At 42.5% G+C, this 15,620-nt stretch overlaps 1 protein-coding gene and 1 long non-coding RNA gene across 12 annotated transcripts in view; one reads left to right on the top strand and one right to left on the bottom strand.

Annotated features, from left to right (window-relative positions):
* Positions 1–261: 261 nt before the first annotated feature.
* On the bottom strand, positions 262–3,474 carry LOC128931315 (uncharacterized). Of its 3 annotated transcripts, none has more exons than XR_013532190.1 (3): positions 3,339–3,474; positions 2,720–2,841; positions 262–304 (listed from the first exon to the last, which is right to left on the bottom strand). It is a non-coding gene; the product is annotated as an uncharacterized LOC128931315 (long non-coding RNA). The 3 variants fall into 3 exon arrangements; XR_013532189.1 differs by lacking the exon at positions 3,339–3,474 and adding an exon at positions 3,193–3,329; XR_013532188.1 differs by lacking the exon at positions 3,339–3,474 and adding an exon at positions 2,980–3,083.
* Positions 3,475–3,930: 456 nt separating this feature from the next.
* The window catches only part of FAM120A (family with sequence similarity 120 member A), a 120,266-nt gene continuing 108,576 nt past the window's right edge, over positions 3,931–15,620 (top strand). For all 9 annotated transcript variants that reach the window (XR_013532171.1, XR_013532172.1, XM_035298936.3 and 6 more), the window contains exon 1: positions 3,931–4,657. Coding sequence is in view for 7 of the 9 variants with exons in the window: in XM_035298936.3 (XP_035154827.1) it covers positions 4,184–4,657 (474 nt within the window). In the remaining 2 variants the exon portion in view is untranslated. The remainder of the gene's footprint in view (positions 4,658–15,620) is intronic.

The following is a 15,620-nucleotide window of genomic DNA, read 5'->3' on the forward strand; positions in this document are numbered from 1 at the left end:
CTGACCTTAGGATATGTCACTTTCCCCTCTTGACCTCCACATTCAGATGTGTTAATAAAAGTGGATAAAGGCCACTCTAGCTTTAAAATCCCACCAATACAGAGAGAACTCTGAAGCCAGAAGCAGAAGCTGAGGAATGGTGAATAGAGCATTTTCTCTCATATAATGGGTATTAGGGTGGTATCTTATCCCCCGAATGCCTCTGCAGAATTTGACTCTAGTTTTTCAAATTGGACTCAAGAATGATCTTAGTGTTGGTGGTTTTCTCTGAAACTCTGTTATTGACAGAACAGCTTCCGGAAATCTGAAAAGAAAAAAAGGTAGTTTATTTATTAGTTTGGAATATGAAATGTATTTTGTCATGGTGCCCAGAGTCCAGATATTGATCTCCATGGAGCTTTCCTATCCTCTGCTAATCCTGATAGCAGCAGAGCCTGAAGACCAAAACACTTCTTAACTGCTGACACACTGCTGCGGTGTGGTCAGTTACTGACCTACCATTTATGAAGCAGGCCTACAGATGTAACTGTGTGTTCTTCTGGGTAATTTAAATTGACAATTAATTAACAGGTTAGGGCTGGTGCTAGGTAAACATTGTAGGTTCGAATCCCAAGTGTGGATTAATTTGCTGTCTTCCATAAGACTCCCTGCTTATCTCCAGCCTGCTGGTCTCCCAACATATGCTAATGATTACATGGGCAGGATTAAGGTCTCTTATTACCTTGTTGGAAAAACTGGAAACTCACCTGTTATTGCTGGTAGTTAGATACCTCAACTAAGTAACATATTAATTAAAGATATTAGGCTGGGCACGGTGGCTCATGCATGTAATCCCAGCATTTTGGGAGATCAAGGCAGGCGGATTACTTGAGGTCAGGAGTTTGAGACCAGCCTGCCCAATATGGTGAAACCCAGTCTCTACTAAAAACACAAAACTCAGCCAGATATGGTGGTGTGCACCTGCAATCCCAGCTACTCTGGAGGCTGAGGCAGGAGAATCACTTGAACCTGGGAGAGGGAGCTTGCAGTGAGCTGAGATCGCACCACTGCACTCCAGCCTGGGCAACAGAGCAAGACTTCTCTTGAAGAGAAAAATAAAATAAATGCAAAAGAAAAAAGAAAAAGAAAGTCCCCAACCATCAGTTGTCATATTGTGACCCCCAAGAAGATGTAACTTTTTATTAAATTTTAAATACAGATGTTTATTTTTACCTCAATATTTAAGCAATTTAACTTCAACCAACCCCTTAATTTGAGTTACGGATGCAGAGTATATAAATGTTTGTCAAACATTTTGCCTGCCATCAATAGTTACTCAATAAATAGATATATTTTTAAAGAACACACAGCTAAATAGGGCAAGTAAAGATAATTGAGTTTTATGTGTTATGATACAATAATGAATTTTAAACTTTTCAAAAGTACAATAACTGGTCTAGGTTCTCAAGTGTTAAGTCTGTACAAATACAGTTTCTGGAACTAACTATATAAGCCAACATTTATTGAGCATTTGCTGTGTGGTAAGCACACAGATGACCTGATTTAATACTTATAATAACCTGGGATGTTAAGTACTATTAATATGTTGATTTTACAGATGATAAAATCCAAGGTTCAAATAGGGTAAACATTTTTGCAAGGGCACAGATTCATCATAAGATGGATTTTGGGGGCTTGACTCCAGAACTTTAGAACTCTATAATGTAATAAGGTGAAAACAAATTTATTTCCAGAATTCCAGATACTGGCACTAATGCATTTTTTTAAAATTATAAGCAAGAGTGTTTAAAGAAAAGGTAAACGCATGGAATGCAATGTTATAAATGAAAATATGAGTGATGGCCAAGCGCAGTGGCTCATGCCTGTAATCCCAGCACTTTGGGAGTTCAAGGAGGGCGGATCACCAGGTCAAAAGATCGAGATCATCCTGACCAACATGGTGAAACCCTGTCTCTACTAAAAAATACAAAAATCAGCCGGGCGTGGTGGTGCGCTCCTGCAGTCCCAGCTACTCCGGAGAGGCGAAGAATCACTTGAACCGGCAGGCGGAGGTTGCAGTGAGCCGAGATTTCGCCACTGCACTCCAGCCTGGTGTCAGAGCGAGACTCCATCTCAAAAAAAAAAAAAAAAAAAAAAAGAAAAGAAAATACGAGTAATTACAACTACTGCCCCTCACTTTGTGAACCTGCCTTGGGTTACAGAAGGAAATTTGGATATTTCTGGATTTTTGTCTTGCTTTTTAATGGCTAACTGTATTATTTCTTTTATTTTTGAGACGTAATCTCACTCTGTTGCCCATGCTAGAGTGCAGTGGCGACATCTAGGCTCACTGTAACCACCTCCTGGGTTCAAACAATTCTGCTTTAGCCTCCCGAGTAGCTGGGATTATAAACGCACACTACCACGCCCAGCTAATTTTTATGTTTTTAGTAGAGATGGGGTTTCACCATGTTGGCCAGGCTGGTCTCAAATGATCCACCAACCTTGGCCTCCCAAAGTGCTGGGATTACAGGCGTGAGCCACCGTGCCCAGCCTGTATTAATTCTAGATAACATGTCATGCCGGCTTTGTGATTAATTTTGTGTATAGGTGAGTGGCATAACTTGTCAGTCTGCTTTTAAATGTAACTTCTTAAAATATCAGCAGCATTTATGTGTATATGACACTGGCTTGCGTTTGAGGTGGATATCAGAAAAGAAAGCAGAAAAACCCAACTTGCCTTTTTCACCGGGAATATGGGGGCTTCTTTGGCCAAATCGTGTGCGTGCAGGATCCATGTGCTGGGCAGCGGGTCTCAGGGCCACAGCCTGTGGGCTGCATCCTGCTCTTCTACAGAGGCTTCTCCAGAAAAAGAACAGATGGAGAGGTGAAGATAAGTAAAAGCGGTATTTTAAAACTTTTAGAGTGCTGGGTTCTAAATTTATATTCTGAAAGACAATCTCTTTTTGAAAATGTTTTATGCAAGTCTAATATACATACAGTATCAACCTCGTTTTAGAAGCAATTACGACAGAACGTTGGAACAGAATTCACGTAATCGACCTCCTTCCAGAAGCTGCTACTAAATCAACAAGATTCAAATCCCTCTCCTTAAGAGGAGCAGCGCGAGCCACTGCAAAGACGCACGTTTCAGTCGGGCCATTCCGCAGTGGGAACTAAACCGAACGCAGGCTTTCCCACGCTTCAACAGACCTGTGATCTCAAGACAGTCTCTTCCGTGACGTGGAGGCACTTCGGACTACCTGTACCTTCAGACATTATGGTGTGTTTGGCCATGTCATTTGTCACAGGTGTAAAAATCACAACAATCGAGAGCCCGAAGCTGCTGGGATGAGCACCTGCGGCAGAATCGCGCTCCCGCGCTCCTTCCTGCTCTTTCCAAGAAGACAGGCGTGGCCGTCCAGCATCCCGCTCCCCCGGACCCCGCAGTCCTTGTCGGCAGGAGGCCCGGAGTGGTGCGAGCCGAAGGTGGCGTTAGAAAGGCGGCGTCCCGACCAGCAGAGTGACTCGGCCTCCGGCTCCCCCTCAAAGCGCCATCTTGTCGCCGCTTCCCTCAGGAGAAGACGAGCTCTTCCCTGGGACCTGCTTCGCGGCTTCCCTTTGCCCGAGTAACACCGGGCGGGGGCGGCGGCCTCTCTGGCCCTGCCGGCGACAGAGCGCAGGGAGGGGAGCGGCGGCAGACTGGCCTGAGGCCGGCGGGCGGGCGGCCTGTAGCCTCCAGGCGCGGCCTGCTGCGGCCCAGGCGCCTCCTCGATCCCGCCCCTGCCCGGCTCCGGACCTCCGCCTCTGCCGCCACCGCCTCCGGGAGCCCGGAGCCGCGTCCCGCCGGCGCCGCCTCTTCCGCCTGCTTGCCGGCGGGCCTGCGCGGGTCTGGGCGGCGTCCGCGCCGGGCGGGTCCGCTACGTCAGCGCCGCCCGCCCGCCCCGCCCCGGCCCTCAGCCTCGGCCTCGGCCTCGGCCTCGCAGCGGCGGCAGCGGCGGCGGCGGCAGATCCCTCCCCAGACATGGCCCTGGGAGGCGGCAGCACATGGCGGCCGCGGCGGCCATGAGCGCGCCCCCGACCCGCCCCAGTCCCCCCTAGAGGCCGCCGCCCCCGCCCGCCCGCCCGCCCGCGCGCCACGGCCCCACCGCCCCCGGCCCCGCCGCCCCCCGCCCGCACCCGCGCCCGCGCCCCCGCCGCCGCCATGGGCGTGCAGGGCTTCCAGGACTACATCGAGAAGCACTGCCCGAGCGCTGTGGTGCCGGTGGAGCTGCAGAAGCTGGCCCGGGGCAGCCTGGTGGGCGGCGGGCGGCAGCGGCCCCCGCAGACCCCGCTGCGCCTGCTGGTGGACGCCGACAACTGCCTGCACCGCCTCTACGGCGGCTTCTACACCGACTGGGTCAGCGGCGGCCAGTGGAACCACATGCTCGGCTACCTGGCGGCGCTGGCCAAGGCCTGCTTCGGCGGCAACATCGAGCTCTTCGTCTTCTTCAACGGCGCGCTCGAGAAGGCCCGGCTGCACGAGTGGGTCAAGCGGCAGGGCAACGAGCGCCAAACGGCGCAGCAGATCGTCAGCCATGTCCAGAACAAGGGCACCCCGCCGCCCAAGGTCTGGTTCCTGCCGCCCGTCTGCATGGCCCACTGCATCCGCCTGGCGCTCATCCGCTTCCACGTCAAGGTGAGGCTGGGGATCCGGGCGGGCCGGGGACCGGGGGCCGCGCCGCACCCTTATCCCCTTTCCCAGGGCGCAGAATGTCGCCCGGCCGTGGCGGCGCGGGGGGCGGCGAGCTCCCCCAGCCCTGGCTCTGGATAGCCGGGCCGGGCCGGGCCGCGCCGCAAGATGGATGGCCGCGGGTGCAGGCCGCGCGCTGCCCAAGCCCGCCTCCAGCTGTCCCTGTTCGGGGTCCACGGCAGCGTGGGGACACTTGAGGGCTGGAAGAGAGCCGCCCGGGACCAGAATTCGGAGGCAGCAGTGTCATCTTCCCCAATATCCGTAGTTTTTCCCGTCCTTTTTGAGGCGGGCAGGCTATCACTCACCTTTAACTTTGACAAAATACTCCCTTTTCTAATTTAGCCTGTTCTTTCCCAGCAACAGGTTCATCTTGGAAGCAGGCAGGATACAGAGTAATAGAGGGGGTTTCGCCGGGGCCCTTGGGGGCTGCAAGTATCAGTGCTGCCGCCGCCGCCCTTGCCAATGTTGTTAGCCCGGTGACAGCGAGACGTGTCTAAGGGCTAGTGCCCTGCCCGTATTCCTCTTAGAACGAGGTGTTTAGAGATCTTTCTATGGCTTTTTGTGTTAAGATTTCAAAGAACCGTGCACTTTGACAGGATGGGATTTTGTCAGTTCTGTGACTTCAAGTCCGTGTGAAAGAGGTCTTTAAGGCAGTTCAGTTTTGTAGATCCCATGCGAAAGGAGTCGCTCAAAGTCAGGGGCCGAGCCACGCGGGCGTGAACTCGCAGGATTTATTTTTCGGGTGCACAGTAAGTATTCAGTGACCTTCAGCGGCGCCCTGACGGGTGGGTAACCAGAGCTCTACATCACCGGCCTCCTCTGGCCCTTTGGCAGAGGGCTCCGCAGCTGGCACTGGGCCAAAGGAGAACTTCAGGACCCAGCAGTGACTGTGAAGATAAGTACATACATGATCCTGGACTTCACGTTGTGATTGCTTGCTTTTTTCATTGATTTTCTTGAAAACAAAATTTGGGGAGGCTTTTTGCTGCCTTAGCTCTTGCCATTCTATCTTCCATCTTGTTATTCTTTGACATTTCCTTGAAACTGCTGGAGCTGAAAATTTGTGAAATTCCGTCTTCGCGGTTGCCCCCACTGCCCCGCGACGAGATGGTGGTAGTTAAGCCTAAAATGATAGCGGAAGTCCCACCCAAGATCTGGTTGCAATTGGTGAGATGGTGTTTAAGCCGTGGGTGGAGGCGGCCGGCAGAGTCCCGATTGGCCCCTGCGCCTGGCAGACACACAGCTGCCAGTCCACAGGGAAGTTCGTGTGAGAGGAAGTGCCTGCCTCTTAAATCTGGGGCGCTCAGGGAAGTAAGGTGCTGCCATTTGTCGGAAGTGATCCACCTCCCGAATAGAGCGTAAAAGTGTTCATAGTTTAGTCTTGCTCAGAAATGGAAAAGACTGCTTAAAAGACAGGATGAGCTGTACTTACTTGCCTTTGATAACCGCACATCTATCTACTTAACTAGTCAAGTAACTTTCAAGGGAACACTGTTGACTATTACTTAGGATTAGAATTAGTATGTATGCATATGGTCACTGTATCGTGAAAGAACTGTTTTAATTCTATGATTTCTTTATCTCTGCACCCCTTTGAATGCCTTACACACCTAGTAGGTGCTCAGAATTCTGACCAATGTGTAACTGTTTGGAAACTAGATTTAAGCTACATTTAAGATCATCTTTTCCACTTAGGTTTCTGGACACTGGATAACTTTGTCTATATTTTGCTTTTGCTAAGCTTTTATTTATTGATCTAACATCATGTTATAGTGTGCATTGCACAAAATGAATATTGTAATGACTCAATTACCTGGTGGTTTCTTAGCTGGTCACCTTACCTTTTTGAAAAGTGCCTAAGAGATTTAGCTACTAGAAATTTCTCAGTAACCAAACAAGATGTCAGGAAGTTTGGGTACAATGATGTGGGGTTGGCGGGGGCGGGGGGTTTGGGGGCCTTTGCTTTCCCCACTGAAGAATCCTTTACGCTCTCTCACTCACGGGCTGTCCTCTTTTTAGATGTAATTCTAACAAGCTTAGTTATCTATTTTCTAAACTCAACTTGAGAAGAGAGTGAAGAGTGTTCCAGAGGCAGGAGCACCGTTAATAGCAAGAAGTGACAAGAGAGAAGATTTAAAAAGCTATAAAAAGCAGAAATAATTCTGGGGCTATTTTAGGAAAAGGAACACAACTCTATGTACTTCACTAGTCCCTGAGGGTAGTACAGTGTTTGTTCTGTAAGGATGATTTTGAGTCAGAAAAATTTATATTCAGCATTATCTGTTTAAGGTCTTGAAACTGTACTGTTTAATAAAAGATGCCCATGAAATGGTTAAAACATTTAAAACCATGATGAGGTATCACTGTGGGCCTCTTAGAATGGCTAAAAGAAAAAAAAAAGCAAAACCAAGTGCTAGCAAGAATGCTGAGCAACTGGATCCTTACACATTGCTTGTGGGAATGCAAAATGGCATTGCCACTCCAGAAAACTGTCAGTTAAGTTAAACACATTTATCATACGATCCGGGGTATTTTGAAGACTTTTGTTCATGCAAAAATTGGGTCTCAATGTCTATAGCAACTTAATTCATAATAGCCAAAACCTAGAAACTATCAAAGTATTCTTTAATAAGTGAATGGTTAAACTATGGTATAGCCATACTATGGAATACTACTTAGCAATAATAAGGAAGGAACTGCTGGTGTAGGTAACTACTCGCATCAATCTTTAATTAAGGTTTTATGCTGAGTGAAAGAAACCAGGTTCAAAAGGTATAAAACTATAGTGATGGGGACCAATTCAGTGGTGGTGAGAGTAGAGGAGGGGAAGGATATATGCATAAAGGGACAGCAGAGAGAGCTTTTTGGAGTGATAGTACTGTTCTGTATTCTGATGGTGGTGATGATACCATACATAAAAATCAAAACTATTCATAGAAACACGTTAATTTTATCATATGATAACTTTTTTTAGAATTAAGTTAAAATCACTGGCAAAGGAATTGACATGAACACTTCAGTATATGTAACATTGGGTAAATGAGACATTTATAAAAACTGAACGATCTTATTGGTGCTTTCTAGTGTTTTGTACATTGGCAGAAAGGCATAACTTCCTGTTACCCTTGCCTAGAAAAATCTTTTTTTTTTTTTTTTGATGTGGAATCTTGCTGTCACCTGGCTGGAGTGCAGTGGCTGGCACAACCTTGGCTCACTGCAGCCTTCACCTCCCCGGTTCAAGCAATTCTCCTGCTTCAGTCTCCCATTGAGATTACAGATGGGTGCCACCATGCCTGGCTAATTTTGGTATTTTTAGTAGAGACAGGGTTTCACCATGTTGGCCAGGCTGGTCTGGAACTCCTAACCTCGTGATCCACCTGCCTTGGCTTCCCAAAGTGCTGGGGTTACAGGTGTGAGCCACTGTGCCTGGCCAGGAGAAATTTTTTTTTGATTTAGAGAGTATTTCTTTTACAGAGTAATAATTCTATTTTTTGTTTAGTAGTAGTAATGGTATTTCTTTAAGCATTAGAAGTTGGTCTACATGGTAAGAGAGCCAGAACAATGAAAATAATAATAATACATGGGCCTATGTATTGACTAGTTTTGTGTAGGTCCTGAAATAGCCTAATTTGAACTTGGCTTTAGCTAGTTACTTGGACACTTTCCTCTTGTGTGCTTTGGGTCGTTATAACCTTTGAAACTTAAGTGAGTGACTTCTGTTTATTTTAAAATCTTAGTGACGTGAAGTCACTGGAGCTTTCATAAATGTTTTTGCTATTTCACCAGTATCAGTGTAAGGGTTTATAATGAAGTTCTTCAGATCTTCTGAATTTGCTTCCATTGGAATTTTGTTAAATAATGTTCTTACATAAAATGGCGTTCATGCTTTAAGTCAGTGGAAGAATGTGAGGTTAGACTATGGTTTAGAATTTTCATGGTTAGCATAATTACATGTTGGTATTTAGAGATGATGATCTCTCTTTATGTATAATTGATGAGGGAGAGAACAAACTGGTATCAGACTAGGTCCTTGCTAGGTTCTTTCTCACATATACCATGTCATTTAATCCTCAGAGTGCTTTGTTACTCCATTTTACATGTGAAAAAACAGGATCTATTGATTAAGTGACATCTGGGGACAAGCCATTAGTAATGGCAAGACAGAAGTGAAGTGCTAAAGTCAAAGTTCAACTTCTTTGTATTTTGTGGGTGTGCCTACCTACAATTTACCACGAGGTCAATTATAATAGCTAACTGCTTCTACTGTGTTTTCTTTTTTTTTTTCCCTAGTTAGAATAGGAAGAGCCAAGTTTCTATTCAGAAGAAAAATGTCCATCAATAGACCCTGAACACTGACAGTATATCTTATATTTAAGGACCTTTAATTGACTAGAAGATTTTTAAGGTTCAAAATTGGCCATATTATACCTCAAACTAGTCATTGTATATATTTCTCTGTTGTACCACTTTTGTTACTAGTTTAATTCATGTAGCATAATGTCTTCAGGGTTTATCCATGTTGTAGATTGTGTCAGAATTTCCTTAACTTTTAAGGCTAAATAATATTCCACTCTGTATATGTACCACATTTTTTTTATCCATTCATCCATTGTGGGTACTTGGGTTGCTTCCCGTTTTTGACTATTGTGAATAATGAGCAATGCTCCTATGAGCACGGTATACAAAGAGCTGTTTGGGTTCCTGCTTTCAGTTCTTTTGGGTATATACTCAGAAGTAGAACTTCTGGGTCATATGGTAATTCTCTATTTTTCTTTTTTAAAATTTTACTTTAGGTTTTGGGGAACATGTGCAGGTCATGCAGGGTTCTCTGTTTTACTTTTTAAGGAATTCCTATACCATTTTCCACAGTGGCTGTGTAGGCCATATACTTTATGTTATAAGTTACATAATATATATTATTATAATATAGTTCTATTTTTTCACATTAATGTGGTCAACATTATGTTATTCAGCAGTTTGTTTTTATATTTATAAGAAATCTTTCCATGTCTATACTTAGAGCTCTAATTCTTTTTAGTCTCTAAATAGTGTTCCATAATTTAGCCAACCCCAGCAGGTAGTATACACATAGTATACACACACAGTAGATCCAAAGGTGTGCACATTTTAAAAACCTTGTAGGACCATAGAGTCAACCTTGTCAGACCTTCAGCCTTTGCAAGAAAGCCAGAAACCCAGATTTTATTTGAAATTATTCCATTTTAAAAATGCCAAGCAAAGCAAAACTTGGTTCTAAGTTAGCTTCGGATCTTGTGCCACCAATTTGTGATTTGAACACTGATCTTTATCAACTATTATCATTGTCATCTAAATCTCTTCCTTTTTTTTTTAAACTTTAAAATTAAACCTATCAAAAACCACCCTGTCTCTTCCTGTCTGCCTCCTTGAACCTTTTTTAATGATCAGTGTGCTTCCATTTCCTGGGGTTACTGCAATATTATGTTTCCTTAAATGCCACAATCCTCTTGGCCACTTTCATAATATATTCTTCATTACATATTTCTCAAAATTATATCTTTTGAGGTGAGTGCTAACCAAATGTTTATTCAACATCTCACCATTTCCAAGGCTCAGCCTCACTGTCCTCAGAGACTTCAGCACCGGTTTTACATACTTAGATATTGTTAATACTATATCCCATCAACACAGACACTGACTGTTCACATCTCTCATCTGGCATCCTGATTGTACAACTGGAGTGAATTTCTAATTGCACCTTAGATACTCCAGAGCTTGGACTGTATAATTAGTGAAAAAAGTGACCCTACCTTTAACACTTTTGAACACTATTTCCCTGTCGCCCCTTGCTGCTCCCACCATCTGACCCCTGCTTGCCTTCCACCATTTCCCTTTTTCCATTCTGTCTGGTTTCCTTTTTAGCTGTACCTAGCTTGAACTTCATGATCACTCACTCCAGAGTTACACTCTCTACCACCCTAGAGTCGTGCTTGCCATTCCAGCATCCCACTCTCCCAGTCCTTAGAATAATGACACACCAGGCCAATTCTGGCTCAGTAGTGTCCCACTTAACTGTTTATACTCTTCCTTTTTTCCAGTACCCCCAACAATTGAATTCATCATATTTACCCAGAAGGTCTAAGAAATGCTTTTCAAACCTTTTGCTGGGTTGTGAAACCAAATTTTTGGATGTTTGCCATTATTTTATTTAAAAAAAAAAAAAGAGATTAAAACAGAATGAAAAATAGAACGCAAGGCATATACTATAGGTAAATTCCATATCGTTACACTTTTGTATTACTGTGGGTAGAAGTCAGAATGGCCTCTGCACCTACTCCCGCTCCATGGTGGAACTCATCTTGCACAGCTTTGACAGGGTAGATTGGCCACATCTTCAGGGAGGTCACTCTCCTGTTTAGTCTTGAACAAAATTAAGTCCAAATTCCTTGTTCAGACTTGTAGACCTTTCAGTGACCTGAACTCATTTGACCTTACTTCATGTTTCACAATTTCTCTACTGTACTTTTTAAATGTTCCCAACCCAACTGCTCACTATTTCCCCAAGAAATATCCAGCTTCTGCTTATGTCATTCCTTCTTGTTTACCGTACTGTGTCCTACTTTTGGTCGTCAAAATTTTACTTAAACTTGAAAGCCCATATCAAATGCCAGCTTTTTTCATGGACTCTCTTGATATTTGAAAAAGTGGACCAGGAATACACACACAGCACTGTGCATGTTTGTAGTGGACATTCTGTAGTCTGTTGTATTGCACCTACCTGCATAGCTGTATCTTTTCCTCCCCAACCCCCGGTAGGCTCCTTGAGGCCAGGGAAATGTGTTTTACTCCTCTTGTACCCCGTTATGCTTAGCCATAGGCACTCAACTCTAATCAGAATATTTGCTGGGTTCTATTATATAGCCAGGCAAATGAAATTATTTCAAAACCTGGATCAATTAAGATTTGTTTTTTTTAATCTTAAATTTCTCATACTCTCTTTTCTGACTGGTTCCCAATTGTGATTAATTCTCCTTTCATGTTTGAGTGTCTCTTAATGCCCAGACCTGGAAGAGTGAACAGAACAGGAAAGGAAGGAAACCTTCAGGGAACTTACAGCCTCTGGGTTGTGAAGGTTCATTTAAATCTTTTTTTTTTTCTTGTTTGGAACTTTCTTTAATACTGTAGAACAATATGTTTACTCAGTGAAGACCTGTGAGTGATTCTCAAAAGAGGGTTGACAGTTGAGACATTTGGCAGGGGACATTTGGCAGTGCCTGAAGGCGTTTTTGGTTGTCACAGCTGGGGGAGGATGTTAACTGAAGGCATCTATTGGGCGGAGGCCAGGGATGCTGCCACATTCTGTAGTGCACAGAACAGCCCCCACAGCAAAGAATAATCTGGCCCAAAATATCAGTAGTGCCACGGTAAGGAAATCTTGGTATGAACAAATCAAAGAATTCTAAGCTTTATGCCTTTGTAAAGTCATATAAATGTTTGAAATAGAGATGTCCACGTATACCAGGAAGAGAAGTAATCAAAACTACAACTTATTTTCTGAATCAAAATACACACAGGTGTACTTCCTATGTTTAACATGTTTAGATTGACATTGCTCTTCATTTTCGTTTTCTGAAATTTATACAAATGGGAAGAAATGAATTAACACATATTACACATTCCTACCTTAATAAGCACTACACTGTAGGAATAAATGTCAAATATCATGTAATATGAAGAAGAGAGATTTCAAGATTTGAAAAATTAGACTACTTTCTAGTAGATTTATAGGCACAATTTTCTAAATAAAACAGGCATTCAAACAAATCAGTTCAGTTTAAATTCTCTTAATGTCTCCGTATAGTTAATCATTTATTTCATTTTTGCTTATTTTTATGTTTTCTCTAGAAGTAAATCTGATGAAGACCTTGGTTGTTATCCAACTCTTAGAACAATACCTGGTGGTGTGTAGTACATGCTCAGAAAGTATTTGATAAATTGATAGGAATCACCAGTTACTTTACTCAGGCAAGGAAGTGTGATGGCAGAAAGATGGTAGGAAGCAGTTTTAAAGTCCCCATAGAGTTAATTCCAAAATCACTGGTGTCAGCTTAGCCACCTGGTGCAGAGTTTTTATCTTTGAATAAGCCTTTTATGCTTCTTAGGAGATGTGTTGAGGGCATAAAAAGGGTGACTCCTTAGGGAAATGGGCTGCATTTAGCCACCTTTCCTCTTGTTACACCTGGCTTTATCATACGTTGTTTCTAGGCATCTTAGGAGACAATGTAGAGTTGCACTTGACCCACGGCAATATTTGCAGAGGTGGTGGTCAGTCTGCATTATGGAGTTTAGGATCTGTGATTTAGAAACGATACTTTTGTGGCCTAGTCATTTGGCATTTCTCAGTTGTCTTAGGAGTCAATTAACTTTCTTGAAGGCTGAATTTAACATATTGGTGTTTTACTGGTTAGTTCAGGGAAGTATATTAAAAGGTTTATTGCTGGAGGGTTGACTTCACAGGTCTGAAGTGCATCGTTCATCCTCTGAGCTAGAACACGTTCATGAACAGTAATAACAAGCCAGGCCAAACTGTTGGAGGGGGTCATTAGACTCCATGAATGAGGTGTTTTAATTTCCTGGACCTATGAAGAGTTTGCAAGTGTTACTATCTTGAAATAAATTCTATCAACCTGAGGTTCTTTTTTCTAAATTATAAAAATTAAAATTTGATGTTTTATATTTTGGAATGATATTTTGATGAGATTGATATTACTAGGATTTAGTTGAGTCATTAGATTACTAGAATAGGCTAAATAGATTCTGAATACAAATAATGTGGGTATTTTCTCCTTTTATCATTTAAAAAAATTTTTTTAAAGCCTGTAAAGTTTAGTTTCCATTTCTTTTTTGATATCCACTCCTTTATTGTTATTATTAATATTTTTAGAGGGAAAAAATCAAACAGTTTCACAATTCTAGCATCCCAAACCTGAAATGCTCCAAAATCCAAAACTTTTTGAGCACCAGCATGATACTCAAAGGAAATGCTCATAGGAGCATTTTTGATTTTTGATTTTTTAATTTAGAATGTCTGGCTGGTAAGTATAATAACAAATATACCAAAACCTGAGAAAGTCTGAAATCCAAATCACGTCTGGTCATAAGTGTTTCAGATAAAGGACACTCAACCTGTATTATTGAGTAAGCATTGAACCAGGCTGTGATCACATCACAAGCAGTGTGTGCTAAAGAGATTGTAAAAACAAAAAAGAAGTGTCACCCTTTGATACAGCCTGGCAGATACAATCTATTACATACATGCTAATTTCATTAGTCAAAGGAAAAGGAATACTCTACCTTTTTACAAGTAGGAAGTTAATTTTGGAGCCAAGCACCTAGGCCTTCTGAGAAGACAGGGAGACACCATTCTTTTTATTATTATTGTTTCTTAAAATTGTGGCAAAATATGTATAACATGAAATTTACCAACCTAACCATTTTTAAATGTACAGTTCAGTGTGTGTGTGTATGTGTGTGTATTTTTTTTTTTCTTTCCTTTTGAGATGGAGTCTTGCTCTGTCACCAAGGCTGGAGTGTGGTGTTACAACCTTAGCCCGCTCCAACCTCTGCCTCATATGTGTTGTAACGTGCATTCAGAATTTCCTCCTTAAGGCTCAGGAACGTTCTATTGTATTGGATAAACCACATTTTGTTTATCCATTCATCAGCGGATGGACACTTGGGTTCCATCCTGTTTGCCATTGTGAATGATGCTGCTATGAGCATGAGTGTACCGACATCTCTTCACACCTATTCTTTCAACCTAGAAATGTAATTGCTGTATCATAGGGTAGTTCTGTGTTCTGTTTTTTGAGGGATCACTGTACTACTTTCCAAGAAGCCGCACCGTTCTGCATTCCCATCAGCAATGCACAAGGGATTTGTTTTTCTTCACATATTCTTGTCGACATTTGTTATTTTCTTTCTTTTTTTTTTTTTAAATAGTAGCCATCCTAATGGATGTGAGGTATAGTGTCTCATTGTGGTTTTGATTTATATTTCTCTAATAATGAGTGAAATTGAGCATCTTTTCATATTTCATCCACTCCCTTATTTTAAAAGAAATTTTTTTTCCCTAATTTTTAAGAGCACTGTGCCCAATTCTCATTTATTCTAAACGAGATTATGTAAGATAGGTTTATTCAGCTATGATTTCAGCTTACCTGAGGAGAGAAATTTCTTTTTAGAGACATTGTTGCTATGTGTTATAACATTTAAGTTGCCCTTTAAAGTAAACAGCAAAAAAAAATCTGCCAGTAAATTGGAGTTGACTTTTTTTAATGTTCACATTGTTCAGTTGGACTAGAATAGGGAATAGAAGCTTCAGAGTTAGTTTTATCCACCTCATAGCTATTGACTGCCCATTGGGAAGAGGCCAAAGACTTTTTGTTGCTTTTTGAAACAAAATAATTTAGGTGGACCTATATACTCTTATGATCAGGTTGTCTTCTATCTTCTAAATCGGATAGCTGTCTAGAGTATGTGTCACATTGTTCCCTGTCACATTGTTCCCTCGTGTAAAATCATTCTGAAGAAAAACTGCATTAACGGTATGTTTTCCTAGTGTCAGAAAATTTATTTATGAGAACCCATAGTGTTTGAGGTCCTGTGTGAAAAGTATAAAGAAACCTTTTTACATACCTTATTTAACAGTACATAGTAACTGACATTTGTCAAATGCTTATTATTTGTGAATGCTTCTGAGCTGTTTACATGTAGTGTGTTTAATCATCACAGCTACCCTATGAGATAGAGGAATACTATTATTTTTACAGATGAAGAAATGGAAGTACAGAAAGTATTAAAGTAGGCAGTGGAGTTCACCCACCTGGTGCCAGAGACACAAACCTCATTATAGAAGTGTTTCTTCACT

The sequence above is a fragment of the Callithrix jacchus genome, chromosome 1 (genome assembly GCF_049354715.1).
Source record: "Callithrix jacchus isolate 240 chromosome 1, calJac240_pri, whole genome shotgun sequence".
NCBI classification, from domain to species: domain Eukaryota; kingdom Metazoa; phylum Chordata; class Mammalia; order Primates; family Cebidae; genus Callithrix; species Callithrix jacchus.